Genomic DNA, 19,335 nt, shown 5'->3' on the forward strand with positions numbered 1-19,335 from the left:
CGGGAAGGGGAAAAAGAAAGAAGGAAAAGAGGGGAAAAGGGGGAAAGGAATTGGGACCCGACAACTCCCACCCCCAGCCAAGGACTGCAGCCACGGGCGGGAGCCCTGAGGCTCCACTGAGTCATAACTTTGGGTAGAAATGTGGGAATTTCAGCTGGGAAGCAAAAACCCGCCCTTGGAAACGTCTCTTTTTAGCATCGGTTGGGATTGTTTAGAAGAGCACTTCGGGAGGAATGCGTTCCACGCCAGCCTCGCCTCCAGAAGGTGCAGGGCAGAGGCTGAGCCCCCCCCAAAAAAAAATAAACCCAGAGCGCAGGAAGGGCCCGGCTCAGGCCAACGCAGCAGCTTCCCAGCCTCAACAGCACAAAAAAAGGACACAAAAGCAGCCCGTGGGGGAGCTGCCACCCATGGGGGTCCCAGGTTGTGCTCCTGGGGGATGAACCAATCCAAAAAAAATCCACATTTTGGATCCCACGGAGCCGTGTGGGAGCAGTTCTTGAAGACTCCCCCTCCCAGGATCGGTTTGGGAAGGATTTATCTCAACCCCTGAGCCCCTTGTGCCCTGTTTTCTCCCTGTTTCCCCCAGCACGCTGCTCAGGACTTCCAGAAGAGACACCAAAGCAGCCCCAGAAGGGGCTCTTTTTACCAAATTGCACCCCAAAACCACCCCTTGCCCCCCAGCTGCGGCCGTCCCATCACCCGGAGCCCAGCACAGCCTCCACCAGCACACCGCTGAGGATCTGCAGCCTGGAGGGAGCCGTGGGGAGCACCGGGGTCCCCAAATCTGTTTAGACCTCGGGTTCTGGTCCCAGGAGAAGATCCCGTGCCCCACAGCAGCCTCTCTCCTGCCTGTAAGGTCGTACAGGCTGGGACAAGAGGTGCCCCAGGAAACCCACCACCGAGGGCATCAATCCACTGACAGGGGGGAAAAAAAAAAGAGGGGAAATCGTCTAAACAGCAGCAGCTCGACCCTCAATCTCCGCTGCCTTGGAAGAGGAGGGAGAGCACAGGGCACAGCTTTAAATTCATGTTTTATACAAACACCAGGCGGCTTCACTGCTCGCCAGGCTGTGATCTGCCCTGGATAGACTCCACGGCAGCAGCACGATGAAGACTACAGCTGACTTTATTCCTTGTCTTTCTCATGCCTGTTCAATAACTCTGCGCCCCAGCAGCTCGTTAGGAAACGAGGGCGAGCCGAGGAAGTAGCACATGGGTGGCAGCGGATCAGGAGCTCGCCTGGTCTTTGGCTTTGCTATTTTTTATTATTATTTTTTTTTTGCCTTTCAGACGCAGCAAACAGCAGTTCTGGCACGGCGGTACGAGCAGCAAGGACACGCACAAACGATTTGCTCCGAGAGCGAGCTGGTAAAGCCTCGCTTCCTTTTGGAGCAGCGTCCGCAGCGCACTGAAAGGATCCTGGCCCCGTCTGCACGGTCTGCAGCTTCCATGTAAACTACCGATGGCTTTTTAATCACAACCAGCTGCAGCTTTACGGAACGCAGCTACAGAGGGCCGCAGCACGCCGAGGAGCTCAGCAGAGAAAGCCATTTCGGGTGAGTTTTGGCCATTGGCACCGTTTCTCTGCAGCTGCTTCTAGTTTCCAGCCACTCGGTTTGAAAACATGACTTCAGTTTCCAGCCTTTTGCTTTGCAAACATGACTTTCCCAGCTAGCAAAGGGAAGCCGTGCGGGCTGCCAGCAGCCCCGGCGCAGCTGCTGGCCGGGGGCAGAGCCGGAGAATCGCATTCAGCACCTTCAGCCCTGCCAGATTTTGGGAGCCCGACGTCTACTTCATCCACTCTGCCCCCACTGAACGATTGAGGACCCCACTGAGAGGTCCCTGTGCTGGGCACCGACCTTGCTCTGTGCCCCTGCTGTTTGGGTCATCCCTCGCTGCGTGATTCTGAGGCTGGAGGAGTTTCAGAATTACCTGCGAGCCTTGGGCACAGGCTGCCGAGCAGCTCGCTGCGTTCCCACAGCGAAGGCACCGGATGGTAGCCAGAGAGAGCAGCCTGCTGGGCTCGCAGCCTTTTCCCAGGGCCTGGAGGAGAGATCAGGGGAGTCCTGGGCAGGGTTTTCGGGCGGCGTTCCTCGCTGGCAGCATCCAGAGGGTTTGGTTCCGGTGGTTTCGCTTGCACGGCCTCCAGCTGCAGACCTCAGCACCAATTCTGCACAAATAAAAGAACAGGAGGCAGGGCAGTAAAGCAGGGAGGACCGTCAGGGATCAGAGTGGGTTTGCCCACGCCAGGAGAAGTGCCGTGCTGCGTGGAGCAGCAGCTTTTACAAGGGCGGAGGCATTCGTGCTGCCCCCCCGCCTATTTCTGGCTCTGCTCGGCGAGGTTTTTTGATGCAGGATGAAATAAAAATCCTCGGTTTGACAGCCCCAGTGGCGGGAGCACGTTTACCTCTTTGCTTTCAAACCCCTGCAGGGTGAAATCTCGGAGAAGGAGGAAGGAATTGGCCTGCCAGCCGCGGGAATCGCTGTCGAGGCGGGACAGCAAAGCTCAGCGCTGGTGCAGAGCTCTGCGGGGAAGGACGGATGGATGGACAGATGGATGCTGCCCTAAACGAGGCCTTTTGCTACAAAAATAGAAATAATGACAAGAGGCGATCGAACACGGACATCTAGCGGCCACAGGCAGCAAGGAGAGCACCTGAACCGGCAGAGCTCTGACGCCCTGGTAGCTCTCAGCGATGCTGGGAGGGTTTTGTGGACATCACGCTGCCTCGGGAGCTGAATCCCCAGCTGCAGATCCCGTCCCAGCTCAGCAGGAGCTGCAGGCAGGCTTGCCCTGGGGGTCCAGCTCCCCCAGTACCCATCTCAGCTCGGGAGCTGCCTCTGCTTTTCTGCCTCTCTCTCCTCCAGACCACACAAACATTCAAATATTCCCCGTGCCCTGCCCGCTCGGTGCCCTCCTGGCCACATGAGGCACAGCTCAACAAACCCCCCAGGGCGTTCAGGAGCAACGTGGGATACAGCGAGGGGATTTTGCTGACTTATTTCTAAATTTGAGAGCGTATCACGGACACAGAGCTACTTGCTGCTCCTCGCTGCACCTCCTCTCACTTCCCCAACCACGCTGAGCTCAATCTTCCATTTCTGCTGCTGCGCAGCGAGCGGTTGTTGATGCCCTTTGTACCCCACAGGATGTGTAGAAACAGGAAACAGAAACGTTCAGCTCTTGCATCAGTCCTCGGGCTGGTCAGAAAGCTGAGGAACTCCAAGGGAAGGAAATTATCAGGGGTGCTTTAAAGAAAGCTGCAGAATTTACCAGTGCATGTTTTCGGACTCACGTTTGCAAATCCATCGCACTAAAACTTGTCCAAGAACCGGGAATCGTTCCAGCGCCCTGTCACCCTCACCATCAAAAAGTTTTGGTGCCCTCGGCCTTTTTGGCCACCAGGAACGATTGTGTCCTGCCACAATTCCCTGCCCTGGGTGCGGGAAGGGGCCGGGCAGCTGCGTTGTGCTCCCTGTGCAGCTTCTGTGCAATGAACCTGTCAAATTCTGACCTGTCGTGTTCGGGGGAAGCTCAATTCCTGGGTTCTGCTCCCAGATCTGGCACGGGAGCACCGTGTTTCCCAGGGCACAGAAGTCCTCTGCTTTTTTTTTTGGCAGAGTTTCTTCGTCTGTCAGCGTGGGAGCCCTGCTTCTCTGCTGGGCACCACGCAACGTCAGAGCTTTTTTATTGCCACTGCTCTGAAAGCAACAGAAAGCTTTGGGAGATCGGGACCGACAGCCTCCGAGGCAAAACCGTACCATGACACACAAATAAACGGGAGATCAGGGCAGGAGGGAGCCACAGCCCCGCGTTTCTCACAAACTGAGGTTCAAGTCAGGGTTACAATGAAGACAACTGAGCCGAGAGGGATCAGCTACGGAGGGAAACGGAAATCCTGAGAGCTCAGGGCTGGTCCAGATGAGATCTGGATGTCCTCGCGTCACCCTGACACCTGCGCGCTGCCACAAAGCCCACGGCTGCTCCGTCAGCCGCTTGCTGCTGCTATTTAGGGTGAGAAAGACCAAGTGAATGAGTAAACGTGAGCTGGAATGTGTTCGTTTAATGCCGTGCACTCGTTTCACACCACAGCGACCACCCACGCCACAGCCCGCACGACACCACCGCCCCCTGCAGCTCCCAGCGCCGCCGGTCGCACCCGGACACCGCCCTGGGACGTGGTCCACGCCAAACCGAAGGAATCATCGCACAGGAGTCTGTGCTCCGCGCAGTTTGGCTCTTTCCCAGGGGACAAAAAGCCCGTGGCAGCTTCGTGCCCCTCCCGAGTACCAGACAGGGAGTCCTTGAAGCGGGACGGCACGCAGCAGGCGCTGCGGTCGCTGCCACCCGGCTCCCAAAAACGTGGCCGGGGGGGGCTGGGCCCTACAGGACGGAATGTTTCTCCAGGGGAATGCTCAGCTCCGCCGCCGCCGCCTCGTCCAGGAACCAGTGCAGCTGCCCCGTGTGGGGCTGGACGCGAGCAGCGGGGAGGGGGTTCTGCTCAGAGCCTTCCAGGATGCGCTGTCGGAAGAAATGAGAGCGTTTCAGAACAGCTGGGCAGGGAAAAGGAGCCACGAACCGGCACCGCCAGCCTCCACGCGCTCCCTGCGCCTAAAAACACCGCGCTTTCCCCCAAGTACAACTTCGTAACTCCTCCCCTGCTGGAAAGGCAGCTGAAAAGTCTGCAACGAGGGTCAGCAAAGCCCTGGCAGCTCGGCTTTTCGCTGAGATTTGTGCCCCGGGTACCTTCAGGACGGCGGCTTTGCCTCCCCCCGTGGCCACGAACACCACGGTGCGCGCCGCGTTCAGCACCGGGAGGGTCAAGGTGATCCGCTCCGGCGGCGGTTTGGGGGAATCGGTGATAGCAGCAACGATTTTCTCCTCCTCCTGGCAGAGAACACCAACAAAAAGGCATTAAAAAGGCGGTTAAGGATCAGAACAAAGCACGGGGCGGGAGGGGGAGCTGCCTGGCTCCAGCCACACCAACACCAAACGGGGAGGGACGGCTGCTGAGGGCGAGCAAAGACCCACCTCGATTTATTTATTCCTTTTTACCTCCACTCCCAAAATCAGAAGGAATTTAGAAGAGCACTGAGGGCTAATCAGGCTCAGGATGTTTTTTTTTACTCTCCCAAAATTCTTTTTTTTTTAATTTCACATTTGATATCTTTAAATGCAATACCCCTGTGATGCTTCACGCACAGCAGCCACCCGCTAGGTACCAGGGCAGCAGCACCCACATAAAAACCATCAGAATTCGACCCCACGCAGGGAGAAAACGGCCCCGGAGCCTGATCCTGGCGAGCTCACCTTCAGCAGGGGGTGGTCGGGGAAAAGGGAGCAGGTGTGGCCGTCCGGCCCCACTCCCAGGATGAGCAAGTCGAAGACGGGCACGCTGGCACCCCGAAAAGCCTGCAAGAAAGGTGGCGTTAGGTCACACGTGGAGTGTTGTGCCCAGTTCTGGGCTCCCCAGTACCAGAGGGACATGGAGCTACTGGTGTGAGCCCAGAGCAGGGCTGTGAAGGTGGTGGGAGGACTGGACAGGCTGAGAGCTGGAACTGGTTAGGCTGGGAAAGGGGAGACTGAGGGGAGAGCTCGTGGATGTGTGTGAATATCTGAGGGGAGGCGGCGAGGGGATGGAGCCAACGTCTTGGTAGCTGTGTCCAGCAACAGGAGGAGAGGCAACGGGCACAAAAGCTGAAGGCCAGGAGGTTCTGGCTCAACGTGAGGGGATAATTCTGTGCCAGGGGGTGACGGAGCACAGGGACGGGCTGCCCAGGGGGGCTGTGGGGTCTCCTCCTCCAAATACCTGCCCAGATCCCGCAAACCGTGCTCGGGGTGATCCTGCCGGCAGGGGTTAGACCAGGAGATCCCCCGGGATCCCTCCCGATCTCGGCCGTGCTGGGAGCCCCCAGATCCCAGTCCCCGTGTGGGGACACCTCTCCTCCGGTAACTCACCCCAGGAGGCCCCGGTAACCCCCCCACTCAACCTGGGACCCCCCTCCTCACCCCGGTAACCCCCCCCTCACCCCGGTAACCCCCCCCTCAACCTGGGACCCCCCTCCTCACCCTGGTATCTCCCACCAGCCCCCCCCGGGGAGCCCCCTTCACCCCGGTAACCCCCCAAACACCCCGGTAACCCCCCCCCAAACACCCCGGTACCCCCCCCAAACACCCCGGTAACCCCCCCTCATCCCCATAACCCGCCCCCCCCGGTACCTCTCGGAGCTTGGCGGCATAATCAGCGGCAGCATCGTGCGGGGACAGCCCGGGGGTGACGCTGAGCACCCGGGGCTTGGGCCCGGGGAGCCGGGGCAGCAGCTGGGCCTGCGGACACGGGCGGGAGGAGTGGGGGGAGGCGCTCAGGGGAGGCCGGGGACCGGCGGCGGCCGCCCGTGGGTCAGGCCCCGCTCACCTCGTAGGCCCCGGAGGTGCTCTCGGGGTGCTCGGGAGGCACCAGGCGCTCGTCGCAGAACGCCACCAGCCAGGGCTCGTCGCCGCCGCCACCGGGGAGGGCGGCAGGAAGATCCCGGGACAGGAGAGCCACCAGGCTGCCCCCCGAGAGGCCCAGAGAGAAGCGGCCGCCGCTGCCGGCCGCCCGCTGCGCCACCAACTGCGCCAGGGCCGGGCCCAGCTCCTGAGGGGACGGGAACACCGAGACCCGGCGCGACATGGCGGCGGCGGAAGCGGAGAGCGGAGGGCCGGAAACGGAGAGCCGGAGGCCGGAAGCGGGGAGCCGGAGGCCGGAAGAGAAGCGCAGCCGAACCCGGAAGCCGAACGCTGCCGCGTTGCCTAGCAACCCGCGGCCTAGGCCCCGAGCCAGGCCTCGGCTCTGCGCCTCCGAGCCCGCGGCCTCCCCGGCGCGGCCCGGCCGCTGGGGCGGTGAATCCCGGAGTCGTTAGGGGTGGGAAAGGCCTCCAGGATCATCTGGTCCAACCGTCCCCCTTCCACCAATGTCACCACTGAACCATGTCCCCAAGCACCATGTCCGACCTTCCCTTAACACCCCCAGGGACGGTGACTCCACCACCTCCCTGGGCAACCCGTCCCAATGCCTGACTGCTCTTTCTGAGAAGAAATTCCTCAAAAATTCCAACCTGAACTTCCCCTGGAGCAACTTGGGACCATTCCCTCCTCACTAGTTACCTGTGAGGAGAGGCCGATCCCAGCTCCCCATCCCTTCCTTTCAGGGAGCTGCAGAGAGCAATGAGGTCTCCCCTGAGCCTCCTTCAGACCAAACACCCCCAGTTCCCTCAGCTGCTTCTCACAGGATTTCTGTCCCAAGCTCTTCCCCAGCCTCGTAGCCCTTCTCTGGACACGTTCCAGCACCTCGATGTCTTTCTGGTACTGAGGGGCCCAAAGCTGAACCCAGCACTCGAGGTGCGGCCTCACCAGAGCTGAGTACAGGGGGACATCACCCCCCCTGCTTCTGGTGGCCACACTATTCCTGACACAAGCCAGGATGCTGTTGGCCTTCTGGGCCACCCGGGCACACTGCTGGCTCCCCAGATCTTTTTCCTCTGCACAGCTTTTGAGCCGCTCTCCTCCTTCCTGACACAGTGAAAACTCAATAACCAAAGATATTAAGCAGGTATTCTTCATTACGGCACCGGGTGTGTGGGGGATCGCGCCACCTAACACCCACACCAAGGGTTACTGCCACGTTGCTTATATTAGTGGGATATATACATATTCATCTCACCCCCTCAACCCCATAAGTCTCTTGCATATTCATCAGGTCTCCAAAGAATCATTTACATAGGTTCCCACCCATATTCACATGCGCTCTAGGGTCCTCGGGTGGTCGTCCAGCGTACTCTGGTGGTCTTCTGATGAAGGCCAGAAGTCTTCCTCACTGCTAAACTTCTGACCCTTCCTTTCTTTTTTACAGACTTCAGCAGTCCAAGTCAGTTCTTGCTGTTTCTATTACCTGTGTGTATGAAGTCTTTTCTTCCCTTATCTTTTAGGGTCGTCCCCGGCTCATACTCCCTGCCTCAGTCCTGTCCTTGTGGTTGATACACAACATACATCCAGTGTATTTGCAGCTAAAACCTGCAAAATCAACGTGCTTTCCCTTGATCCCTGTCTCATCCCCCTTTCCCTGCCACCATCCCGCTGGGCTCAGGGCTCGCCGGGCCCCCCTGCCCTTCCCAAGGAACACGCACAGCAGCGTTGCCGTTAACATTTCCTTAGAGTTCACGTTAGCACGGTACAGCACCGCCAGGCTTCCTCCTCTCCCCCCAGCCCATCACGACCCCCAGTCCCGGTGCTCATCCCACCCTGCTCTGAGTCCAGAGGCTAGCCTCTAAGCACTAATGTCCTTAACTCCCCGGCCCTAAGGGCTTGGCACACGTGAATGTGAGATTTCCAGGTGTAGTTAACGTAAAACATCACCTAACACAATTAAAGACTGCCCGACCCGCACTGTTAAAAGTTAACTTAGTAAGTCAAGTTCGGAGATGAAGCAAAAAGAAACCCACGCGGGGCACGAGCATCTCCGCTTATCCTCAGGATACGAATAAATATAAACCATAAAACTTCTTCCACCTAAGTGGTTAGTGGTTACAAAAATACTCTCTCTAGGTGTGTAACAGCAGATTAATGGGGTGTCAGTGCTCTCTAAAGGCGCAGGTCACAGGTTAATGTGCTTTAGGCGAGGGCAACACCCCACGAGATGTTTCCCCGGTGGTGATTCACTGTAGGAGGATCTCACATTGCATATTAAGCAGGAATCTGCCGCTTCCCACAGGCATCATCCCTCCAATTAGTCACAGTTTCCTCTGAAAGGCTTGAGATCCAGACTAGATCATAAAGCGGCTTTTCCAGAACAAATCCTTTCATAAAGGCATTCATCCAAAGGAACGTATTTCCCCAGCTTTAGATCCAGAAAATACAACCGGTCTGATGTTTGGTGGGGGTCAAATCCTTCCCTCTGCAAGCGGGTTTTCTGAATTTTAAAAGTACCTTCAAAGGAGGGAAAAAAAAATACTCAAAACACGTTGTATCCAAAAGGCTGGGCAAGCATCAGTGAGGGAGAAACATCACAGATGGCATTTCATTTTTAGTTCAGTTTCACTCAAGAATTAGCTATCTGAAGCAACTATACTGATCGTTACCCAGCTCTTACAGAAAGCTTGTGCAATCTTTGCTTCTCCGTACGCATAAGGTGGCAGAAGGACTGTCTGGATTTCCAGGAAATTGAAAACACCAAAGGCAGCCAAATCATTACTTGTGTTAACAGCTGTTGGTCGTACTGTGAGGAAGGTTAAGAGTGTGTGGGCATGGGGTGAGCAGATTAAAGCCAGGTGACAGCCCAGGAATGGGAGCAGAGGGTGCACAGAGGAGTTTAGAGGGGTCAAGAGCTTCTGTGCACATTTCTTCTGCGGCGCTGCACACATGCAAGGCTCCTTCACAGACATTCCCAAGAACCTCACTGCTGGGCAAAATGCTCCAGCTTTCTTGGCCTGGAACTAGCTCGTTTCTTGTTTAATGCTCAAAAGCAGTTTTTATTAATGGTATTTATGTGCCTGGCGTACTACAAGCGGGGACTTTATTACGCAACCTCTGAAGAAGAGGGACAGCAGCCAACTGACTCCAGTTACAGCACTAAGGGCAGCTTTCTCAGCTTTCACATCACCCCGAGGTGGCAACACCCAGTTCCTTCTGAAATCTGAACCCAGAGAGCAGCAGGCATGCGAATCCCCCATACCTGTGGTGTCGACCTGGGGTAAGAGACGCAGAAAGATGGGCCGGGCGTAAGGAGGCAGCACCTTCTGTAGCTCCTGGTACAGAACGTTGGGATTCACCTTGGTTTTAGGGTCTGCGATTGCTGCCATTCCAGCTTTTCCCTCCACCCCTGAAATAAGAGAGCACAGCTCGGGTACAGACACCAGGACACGAAGAAGCAGCAGAAGTTAAGCATGAAACTTAAGGGACTCAAGGACAGGTATTTCCCCCTTGCCTCTTTCCATGCAACACACTGAGGAAAACCCAATTTAATACCAAGTCCACTGACAAAGCATTTTCATCTTTTTCATCATATTTCTCTCACATATGCTGTGATAAAAATTCAGGGGACCAAACTGCCAAAGTGGGCACCCTTCTGGCCAATGCTTGCCCAGAACAAATTTCTCTTCCCAAAGAGACTTCACCTCTCCCTCCTCCTACCTTTGTCCAGACCCTTTATTTATTCCCACACTGCTCAAAAGTTCCTTTTTAATCCTTTCCCTTTATTTTTTTCTCTGTTTGATTTCCCTGTGCTGGAGACCCAAGCTTCACAAATGAAAACTTTCATGAGCACAGCCAGGAGGAATCCTTCACCGCCGGAGCAGCAGCCTCCAAGGGGTGTCCACCCCATCCCCCTCTTTGTGCCCTCCCCACCCCATTCTCAATTCCTCTTTCCTGCGTAACTTAAGGCCTCCACATACAGAGAATGGTCTTTTCACACTTTGCTTCTGCAAAGTTCACATCAAAATAACCTTCCCTTTCCAAGAAATAAAGATTCTACCCCTGCAGCTCAGCTTATTTCTACTGCTCAGAATAAATGCAACTCTGTCAAACTCCACTGTCAGCCTCCATCACATCTTCTCGTTTTCAGGTGCCCGGTTTCAATAAAAGTGACCCATTTCTTCCTGTTCTGCAGTGTGACACAGATCTGGTATGTTTGCCTTTTCTCCCAAAGGCTTCAGAGTTGTGGCTTGAGATTTTACCTGGCACTTCCACTCCATACACTGCGACGTCTGTCTGGTTGAGGATGTGACTCAACATCCCTTCCACTTCTGTGGTGGAGACGTTCTCTCCTCGCCAGCGGAAGGTGTCACCGCTGCGATCTTTGAAGTACATGTAGCCGAGCTCATCCATCACCAGCACATCTCCTAGGAGGGAGAGAAGACACCGAGCCATGTCACGACGCAGTTCAGCAGCACTCGAGCCTGCCTTATCGCCCTCTCATCTCTGGGTCAGACGTTGCATCGCCTTCTTCCCACAGAAGCACAGAACCAGGTCGGTGCCTTTCCACCACCATGCTCTGCACCTCCAAAATACAGGAGAGAAGGAAGCTACAGATGTAGAAAAAGGGCAGGGAAAAATCTCTCCCTCCTCGAAGTGCAGACATTTCTCCTTAAACCCAGAGCAGCTCAAAGGCTGGGAGCTTCAGAACACTAACACATCTGTTCCTCTCAGAAGAGAGCCTCAGGTTTAGGTCTCTTTGGACCGTCTTGGCACAACGCTGAGGAACGTTTGCAGTCAGTAGCAGTGAATCCCATGCTCCCACTGAGGGTACCTGTAAGGTATGCCTGGTCCCCCTTCTGCAGCACGTTGTAAGCAATCTTCTTGTGGGTGGCACTCTCGTTGACGTAGCCGTCGAACCGGCGCAGGGGATCCTGTTGATTTATCTGCCCCACGAGCAAGCCTGGCTCGCCTGCAGACAACAGGATCAAACAGCACAAGATGACACCAGCTTGTGATGTATTCCACAAGTTGTTAAGCTCTGTGCGTGCCAGTGAGTGCCTGCTTTGTCTCAAAGAAGTTCAGTAACCAAACTGACCCATCTCTGGGGGAAACATCCAGAAGCGAACCCATATATGACACCAGAAGCCCCTTAAACCTATCAGAGATTATTGTTTATCCTTTTTTTAGAACAAAGAGCGACTGATTTGTTCAGGTTAACACTCACCTGGGCGACAGGGGATGCACAGCCCCCTGGAATCACGGATCAGCTCCATCGTGTCCTCGTTCACCTTCACCAAACGAATGGGATAAACATTGGGCAAAATCCGGCTGTTGAAGCCACAGGCGCCGACCTTCCAAAAAATGGGGAAAAACAAAAGGCTGAGGAAAACCGCTCGGTTTTGGAACTGCCGCTTTCTGGGAATCTTTCTTTAACCTCCACTGAAGAGGAAACAGGCAAAACCACCTCAAAATTGCCCTCACCTTTCCATCCAGGTTTGCGATGCTGCAGTTGCACTCCGTGGCTCCGTAGAACTCGCCGATCTGCTTGATGCGGAAGCGCTTGGTGAAGTCCTCCCATATGGTGGGTCTCAAACCATTGCCCACTGCCAGCCGCACGCAGTGCTGGGTTTCTGACTCCCGGACCGGCTGATTCAGGAGATACCTGCAGATTTCCCCGATATACTGAATAATCTGAAGCAGCAAACACAAAAACACAGCTTAGGCTTCAGGTGACCCTTACAATGCCCTGGAAAAAGCCAACCACAAGGCCACCCGCACCAGTGCACCTCGTGGAGCTAGACAAGGCAGGCACTTTAATAAAAATCAGTGTTTGCAAGTTTAAGTTTGTTTTTTTCTTCTCTTCCATGATAAAATATACAAAAGTAAATGAGTTACTGCCCTCTGGAAGCTGCACATTAACAGCAGAAAATAGTGGAGAAGGTGTGAATTAAGATAGCCCTTAACTAAAACCCCTCATGCTTTAATAGGTGCACCCTAGGAAGATGTGGGGAACGAGTGGTCAGCCACAAACGAAGCCTGAGAGGGGATCCAATTACCATCTATAAATACTCCCTGTGGGGGACAGGCAAGATAAACACCAGGAAGGAGAAAAAGCTGCTTAAATTAGAGGGTGATGTTGACACAAACACAAGCAGGTATTTATTGGCAACAGATTGCCAAGAGAATTCCTCTGGAGGCGTTCCTAGTGTGGTTAAGTTCAGGGACAGCTTTCCCCCAACAGCAACGGAGGCAAACAAATCCCTTTGTATTTTCGGAGTCCGTCTCGAGAACTTTACAGGGGAAACAGGTGAGGATGGATGAAAGACTTCAAAAAGTCTCTCAGTCCAGATTTAGCAATTTAAAATTTATTTCTCTTCCCAAAGGGACTTCACCTCTCCTTCCTCCTACCTTTGTCCAGACCCTTTATTTATTCCCACACTGCTCAAGAGCTCCTTTTTAATCCTTTTTTTTTTTTTTTTCTTCCTGTTTGATTTCCCTGTGCTGGAGACCCAAGCTTCACAAATGCAAACTTGCATGAGCAAAGCCAGGAGGAATCCTTCAGCACTGGAGCAGCAGCCTCCAAGACAAGGGGGTGTCCACCCCATCCCCCTCTTTGTGCCCTCCCCATCCCATTCTCAATTCCTCTTTCCTGCCTAACTTAAAGCCTCCCCACCCACAGAGAATGGCACAGGAGCCTCGACATCTGACAAGGGAGAACAAGCAAAGGGAGGACGCTGAGAACTGGGGGAAAGCTGCTGCTGAGCGGAGGGGCAGGAGCACAGAGCTGGGCAGGCAAGGACTGAGGTGTGAAACGCCAGGAATGGAGGACAGGCCAAAAATGGGAAACTATCTGGAAATCAATAAAGAAGCAGCGAACTGCAAGAACCAGGGACTCTCAAGCTGAGCACCGAAGACAGCAACTGCTCAGCAAGGCGCCAGCAGAGCCCTCACCGTGCATCTGTACTTGGTGCAGTCATCCCAGAAGCGACTGGCTGAGAACTTCTTCCTGATCACCACTGTCAGGCCGTGGATGAGGCACTGGCCGACTCCCATGATGTTACCTGAAAAACGAGGGTCCCGGAGTCAGCTTCGGCTGTTCTGGGTCGTTGGGAGGATCTAAGAAGGATCTCCCGGTACAAAAAAGACAGGGATCTCCTGGAAAGGGTCCAGCAGAGGGCCACAAAGATGATACAGGGCCTGGAGCATCTTCCCTGTGAGGAGAGGCTGAGAGACCTGGGGCTGTTCAGCCTGGAGAAGAGAAGACTGAGAGGGGATCTTATCAATGTTTACAAATATCTCAAGTGTGGGAGACAGAGGGATTTGGCCAACCTCTTTTCAGTGGTCTGTGGGAACAGGACTAGGGGCAATGGCCACAAAATGGAGCCCAGGAAGTTCCGCACCAACATGCGAAGGAACTTCTTCATGGTGAGGGTGATGGACAGGCTGCCCAGGGAGGTTGTGGAGTCTCCTCTGGAGACATTCAAGGCTCATCTGGACGCCTACTTGGGCAGCCTGCTCTAGGGAACCTGCTTTGGCACAGGGGTTGGACCCGATGGTTTCTGGGGGTCCCTTCCAACCCCTACAATTCTGTGATTCTGTGATTCCAGAGCAGGCACGGGGGGACCAACACAACCCCTCTGCCACAGAGGAGGAGCAGGAGGAGGCTTACCTGCAGAGTGGTAGAGCGGGAGGCAGTTGTAGACGATGTCCTCCGGGTGCATTTTGTAGGCGTAGTAACCGAAGGCAGCGATGCGATAATACCTGGAAGAACACGGCACAGGCTAAGGACATGAGACGGGTAAAGATTTGGGGTTTTCTATGGGAAAAGCACGGCGAGAGGGAAGGGCCTCCCCAGGTCCTCACCTGCTGTGCACCACGATGGCAGCCTTGGGCATCCCCGTGGTGCCCGAAGTGTAGATGTAAAAGAGCCGGTCTGGAAGAATGGAGAGAGGTGTCAGGCAGGCTGCTCTCAGCTGCCTGAGAAAACCCCTCGAGAAAAGGTGTTTTAGGGTTTGTTCCTAGCAGATGGAGAATGGCTTTGAAATGAAGACAGCACCAGAGGCGGACACTGAAGTCCCACTGCACCCAAGCAGAGGGTCTGAATGTCACCCACCGAGGTAAACAGGCAGCAAATTGCCCTGGAACTCAGTTAGTGCTCCAGGCCAGACACTAATTCCAAACCAACCCACAGGAAAGGTCTCACCCTGCATCTGACAGCAGGCAGGAGATCTGAGACTCTGATGACAAATAAATCTAAAGGGAGAAATGCCTCAGGCCTCTTCGCAGCACCGTTCCTCCCACAGAACATGAAATCCCAAAAGGGAGTCTCATCCTCATCGATCTCGGATGTGCTTCGCTCTCTTTAAATACAGACTGGAGGCCAGCTGGCCTCTTCCTTTCCCTTTCCTGAATCACAAAACCACCGACACGCATCCTCCGCACAGGCATATCACTAGAAAAGATTTCTATTGCATGCAAGGCAGCTGTGGGGGAAGGTAATGCGGGCTGTCCTGTGCTACAGATGAAGAAGATAAGTCTGTAGAGCTAGCAAAGCAGTAGTGAGCCTTGGCACATGGGTTTCTTCACCCCATACACATACCAGTGGCCATTCACCTGTAACAGAAGTTGTTTTGGGGAATGCATCCATCCCCTTCTTTCAGGTATTAAACACATTCAGCAGGTGAAGTTTGGAAGTCTTGGGAAATGAGAATACCCTGGACCCAGATCTTAGTTTTTGTTCTCTTTTTTTCCCCCCTTCTTCTATTTCTGACCCCAAAGTGGGTTGATTTATTCCCTCCATCTTTACTTGCTTCGTTTTCTTGCTTTGCTCTCACCTAACCCAGCTCTTACACGCGTCACACTGAGAAATAAAAATCACTCATGCAATTACCATCTAAACCTTTGACTGGGATCTGAGCTGGGGGCGATCTGGATGCAGTGCTCAGAAGAGGATCGAGATGTCGGGTCTCCGCTGGAACAACCTCTGGGTTGTAGTCACCCGAGCAGAATTTTGCCATGTTCTTCCCCAGCATCCCATTTACCTCGGATATTGCTGCAACACAAAGCAAGGCTCTTTCGCAACAAGCACAGCCCTCGAGGCAGTGGCGAAAATAATCTGCGTAACATCCTATTTTGCCCCAAAACATCACTGCCATGGAAGGACCTGAAGAACCAGGGACCCCTTTCCAATATTTACATCATACCTATCCAGATACCACCTGCATCAAGGAAAAAAAAAGGTGCAAAATTGCCCCTCCACATGCTCACCACGCCATGATCTGTGATTTCACACAGATGAGCCAGGAAAATAAATCATTGGGTCTAACAATGACCACTGGAACAGAGTTCACTGGGGAAGCGAGGATGCACTTAAAAGCTGCATCTGACAAGCCTGTCCTGCAGCTCTGCTCCTCTTTTAGCCTCGGGTAATAACTGAATTCTTCTGCTTTTTAACACCATTAGGAGGTTTATCATCTTTCCCAAGATGATTTATCATCTCTCCCAAGATCTATCAACTTTCTCAGGCCCGAGCAAACAGCTTGCGAGCCGCTCACAGTCCACCAGCACCCTGAGGCCCACCTGAAGACAGCTCTCCTCCGAAGATCACAGCTTTTGCACCCGAGGTCGTCACGCAGTAAACCAGGGAATCCAAGCGCAGGTTGAAGTTGATGAGGGCCGCCTCGATGCCAACCTTTGCCATGCCCAGCCAGAGGCCCACGAACTCGGGGCGGCTCTCCATGAAGATGGCGATGACGTCCCCCAGGCGGAAGCCCTGCTGGTAGAAGTAGTTGGCCACGGCGTTGGAGTACTCGTCCAGCCCCCTGAAGGTCCACTTTTCACCGGTGGCCTCGTAAATCAGGGCCACTTTGTCGGGGTGCCTGCGGACGACGTCCTGGAACATCTTCGGAATGGTGCTTTTGGCCCTTTGATGCCTTCGCAGCTTGTATTTGACTCGTAACAGCACCGAGAGGCCGCTGCAAAGAAAGAAAAGGCATAGCAGGAATTACAACATCCTCAGGCAGTCTGATACCCACACCTGAGATTCACACATCCATGCTGGGGTCCTTCCCTCTGCAGGGCCACTTGGTGTTATCTGGACCCCCACCAAGTTTGGCGATGGCTTTTGGCTGTCTGCTGTAATTTGGTAAAATTCGTCAGTTTATATTGAAATTAATTGATTTTTTTTTAAAGGCCAATACTTTCAAATCAGTATTCCGCTCAGATTTCCATGTTATAGGGGAAAAGGACAGGATGCATGTACCCCATGTGGGGGTCCTACTTGAATTCGGCTGCCCTTGGACAGCTTAACCCTAAATGCTGAAACTGGGACATTGCATGGCTGCTGCTCTACAGAGAAAGATGATTATTTTAGTATTACGTGCCTATTTTAGCATTTTGGTAACTAACTTCCCATGCCACAAATCAGGGAAAATCCACACGCCGATACCAATTCCAACAAGCCTGTGGAAAATAGCAGAGGGGCTAAATTACAAGCCCTTCTTTTAAGGGTCTCTTCTGTGATAATTAAAAAAAAAAAAAAAAAAAAAAGGACCTTGCAACCACTGCTTTCACCCAAAAAGGTGATGTTTTACAAAGGAAGCATCCTTCCTGCTGGCACACTCTGCAGCATTTTAGTGCTGTTTTGTACAGTTGTACCCCTCGGGATCTGAAGGTAATTAAATGATGAAGACAACCTGATCATTCAACAGCAACGTGTGAGCTCAGCTTCAAGCAAATGAAGCCAAAAGCTCCCTTTTTAGCCCCAAGACACGCGGGCATGCTGCTTTTAGGAGGAGGCAGAGCTGCCAGCATGCTGCTCGCACACACGTCTCCCATGAGTCAGCCTCTGATGCTGTTCAGGCTGGTGGGAACCCAGGCTGCCTAAAAACTACCAGAGAGAAAGCACAGATTTAAATTAAAATCAAAACAACCCAGCCTGGAGAGGCCTTATAAAGAAAAAAAATGCTGCCTCTGTGGGTATGAAGAGTGACCGTGCACAAAGCAGGCTGATCTAACGGGGCTTCCTGTAATTTACATAATTATTCCGAGTCTCTGTGGCTGCCAGTTCAACCTTGACACACTTCTGGCCTGATGGCAAAGCTGCTGTGTGAGCTCCAGCCGCTCCACGGACGCCGTTCCGATGCCCTCAGAGGATGCTATCTTTGGGGATTTGGTGGCATCTTTGGGGACTTGGCGGCTCCCTCCCTTCGGCTATCGGTTACAAGCCAGGCACAGAAATAAATTCACCAGCACTGTCCGAAGGAGGACAGCGGGAGCACATAATGGGTCTCCTAGCGGCGATAAAAAGTTGGAAGGATCCCCAAAAATGGAAAGGCCGTTTAATATCAGCCCTCGGAAGCCCCCGCAGCTCTCAGGGCTGTGCCGGGAGCAGCAGCGGGGGCAGCAAAACCCTGGCGGAGGGGGAAGGGATCCCTTTGGCAGCAAGTTGCTGGCAGTGCCCGCGGGGCTTTCGCGGTGACCCGCCGCCGAGCCGTGCCAAGGGCAGAACAGAGGAGCCTTTTCACGGGTTTGCTGCGCTTCCCAGATACTTCAGGGGCTTTCTTTCGCCCGGTTTTATTCTCCAGCTCGGCCAGGCGATCGGGAGGAAACAGCTCTTCAAAGCGCGCTGCCAGCCGCGGCGAAGCCAGGCAGCCCTGGCAGCGGCAGCAGCCCTAAATCCTCCGGCGATGGAGGCACAGCCTCGCGGAGGCCCGGAGACCGCAGACCTCCACGAGCCAGCAGCAGGCTCCCCGCACCTCCAAGCCCCCCGAGACCACTTCACACCCCTCATTTTCATCCTCCATCACCCCGCCAGCGACAGAGGACGGCCTCCATCGCCCCGCCACCGCTCGTGGGGCCAAACCGCGCTCCTCCGGGGCACCTAAGGACAATTCCCCAGCCCTCGCTCGCTCCGTTTGAGGCCGTGCCTCTCCGATCCCGGCTCTTCTTCCTCCTTGAGGGCTGAGAAGGGGGCTGAGGACGCTGCCTCCGCTCAGCGCCGGCGGAGCGGAGGCTCAGCGGCGCCAACGGAGGCTGGCACCCAACGCTCGCCCCGCGTTGCGGGCTGCGCCCCGCGGGCTGCGGGGCAGCGGGAGGCACTTACAAGAGGTCCCTCAGCGCCGTCTTGCAGAGGACGCGCAGCAGCCTCCATCCTCCGCTGCCCAGGCAGATGCCCAGCGTGGCGGCGAGGCTCCACGACCAGGGCACCCCGAAGAACCTCATCAGCCCCAGGGAGCCCAGGGAGGCCGTGCAGACCCCCACCGGCTGCATGCTGCTTATGGGGGGGGACGGGGGACGGGAAAAAAGAACGGGACGGGGCTGTCGGGAGGCCGGGAAGGGAGAGAGGGAGGGAGGCGGAGGGAGGCTGAGCCTCTGCCCCCCGCTGCCCCGCAGCGAGCCCGGCCTCCGCCGAGCCGGCGGAGTCCAGGGGGTGCCTCCAAAGGGGGAGGGGCCTCCCTGAGGGGGGCGGGGCCTCCCCCCCCAGCTCGCGATGCCATTGGTCGAGGCGGGGAGGGGAGGGGCGGCGGAGGCTCGGCCTCCGGAGCGCCGCGGAGTGGAGGCTCCGTGCCGGTGCCGCCGGGAGGTTGTGGGGGGGGGGGAGGCCGTTTTGGGGTGAATTTGAATAAAATCGGCTTTGTCTTCCTTGTGTCTGGTGTTTTTTTTGCGCTGTGCAAGCTCTGACAGGGTAGAGGGCTCCTCACCGGGACCGGCCTCCGCAGCGGGATGCTGAATTGCCTCCAAACGCTGGCCTCCCGGTGTAAGCGGATCACGGGAGGCTGGGCACAATCCGCCCCTATTAATAGCTGGGAGCATGGAGGGGGGTGGGGGGACACACGCACACCTTGCATCCTCCCAGCCCGCACTCACCGGTCGGTAAATCGGTC

The 19,335-nt window shown here is 55.1% G+C and overlaps 2 protein-coding genes across 3 annotated transcripts; both read right to left on the reverse strand.

The window, feature by feature from the left end:
* Window positions 1-1,245: 1,245 nt before the first annotated feature.
* PGLS (6-phosphogluconolactonase) lies at window positions 1,246-7,477 on the reverse strand. 2 transcript variants are annotated; one of them, XR_014619226.1, is made up of 6 exons: window positions 6,417-7,477; window positions 6,221-6,328; window positions 5,312-5,413; window positions 4,748-4,888; window positions 2,408-4,522; window positions 1,246-2,170 (listed from the first exon to the last, which is right to left on the reverse strand). XR_014619226.1 is itself a non-coding variant. In XM_084304034.1 (5 exons), exons 1-5 carry the CDS (start codon window positions 6,672-6,674, stop codon window positions 4,385-4,387), a joined length of 747 nt encoding a protein of 248 aa, XP_084160160.1. In that variant the 5' UTR covers window positions 6,675-7,477; the 3' UTR covers window positions 1,246-4,384. The 2 variants fall into 2 exon arrangements, 1 of the variants encoding a protein (XP_084160160.1); XM_084304034.1 differs by having other exon boundaries at window positions 1,246-4,522.
* A 105-nt stretch (window positions 7,478-7,582) lies between these two features.
* On the reverse strand, window positions 7,583-18,878 carry SLC27A1 (solute carrier family 27 member 1). Its single transcript, XM_084304033.1, has 12 exons — window positions 18,555-18,878; window positions 16,031-16,425; window positions 15,342-15,503; window positions 14,315-14,384; window positions 14,121-14,212; window positions 13,403-13,512; window positions 11,933-12,142; window positions 11,676-11,802; window positions 11,283-11,420; window positions 10,711-10,875; window positions 9,711-9,857; window positions 7,583-8,965 (listed from the first exon to the last, which is right to left on the reverse strand). Exons 1-12 carry the CDS (start codon window positions 18,719-18,721, stop codon window positions 8,808-8,810), a joined length of 1,941 nt encoding a protein of 646 aa, XP_084160159.1. The 5' UTR covers window positions 18,722-18,878; the 3' UTR covers window positions 7,583-8,807.
* Between the last annotated feature and the right edge of the window lie 457 nt (window positions 18,879-19,335).

Source organism: Netta rufina (assembly GCF_964035555.1).
Source record: "Netta rufina genome assembly, chromosome: 32".
In the NCBI taxonomy this organism is placed as follows: Eukaryota; Metazoa; Chordata; class Aves; order Anseriformes; family Anatidae; genus Netta; species Netta rufina.

Coding starts and splice junctions, on each gene's coding strand:
- SLC27A1 (XM_084304033.1), bottom strand. CDS start 18,721: ATGCAGCCGGTGGGGGTCTGCACGGCCTCCCTGGGCTCCCTGGGGCTG. Junction 9,858..10,710: donor GTATGGAGTGGAAGTGCCAG/GTAAAATCTCAA, acceptor CTCTTATTTCAG/GGGTGGAGGGAAAAGCTGGA. Junction 8,966..9,710: donor ACCCCAGGTCGACACCACAG/GTATGGGGGATT, acceptor CCTCCTTTGAAG/GTACTTTTAAAATTCAGAAA.
- PGLS (XM_084304034.1), bottom strand. CDS start 6,674: ATGTCGCGCCGGGTCTCGGTGTTCCCGTCCCCTCAGGAGCTGGGCCCG. Junction 6,329..6,416: donor GCACCTCCGGGGCCTACGAG/GTGAGCGGGGCC, acceptor CCGTGTCCGCAG/GCCCAGCTGCTGCCCCGGCT. Junction 4,889..5,311: donor CCGACCACCCCCTGCTGAAG/GTGAGCTCGCCA, acceptor GTTCTCTGCCAG/GAGGAGGAGAAAATCGTTGC.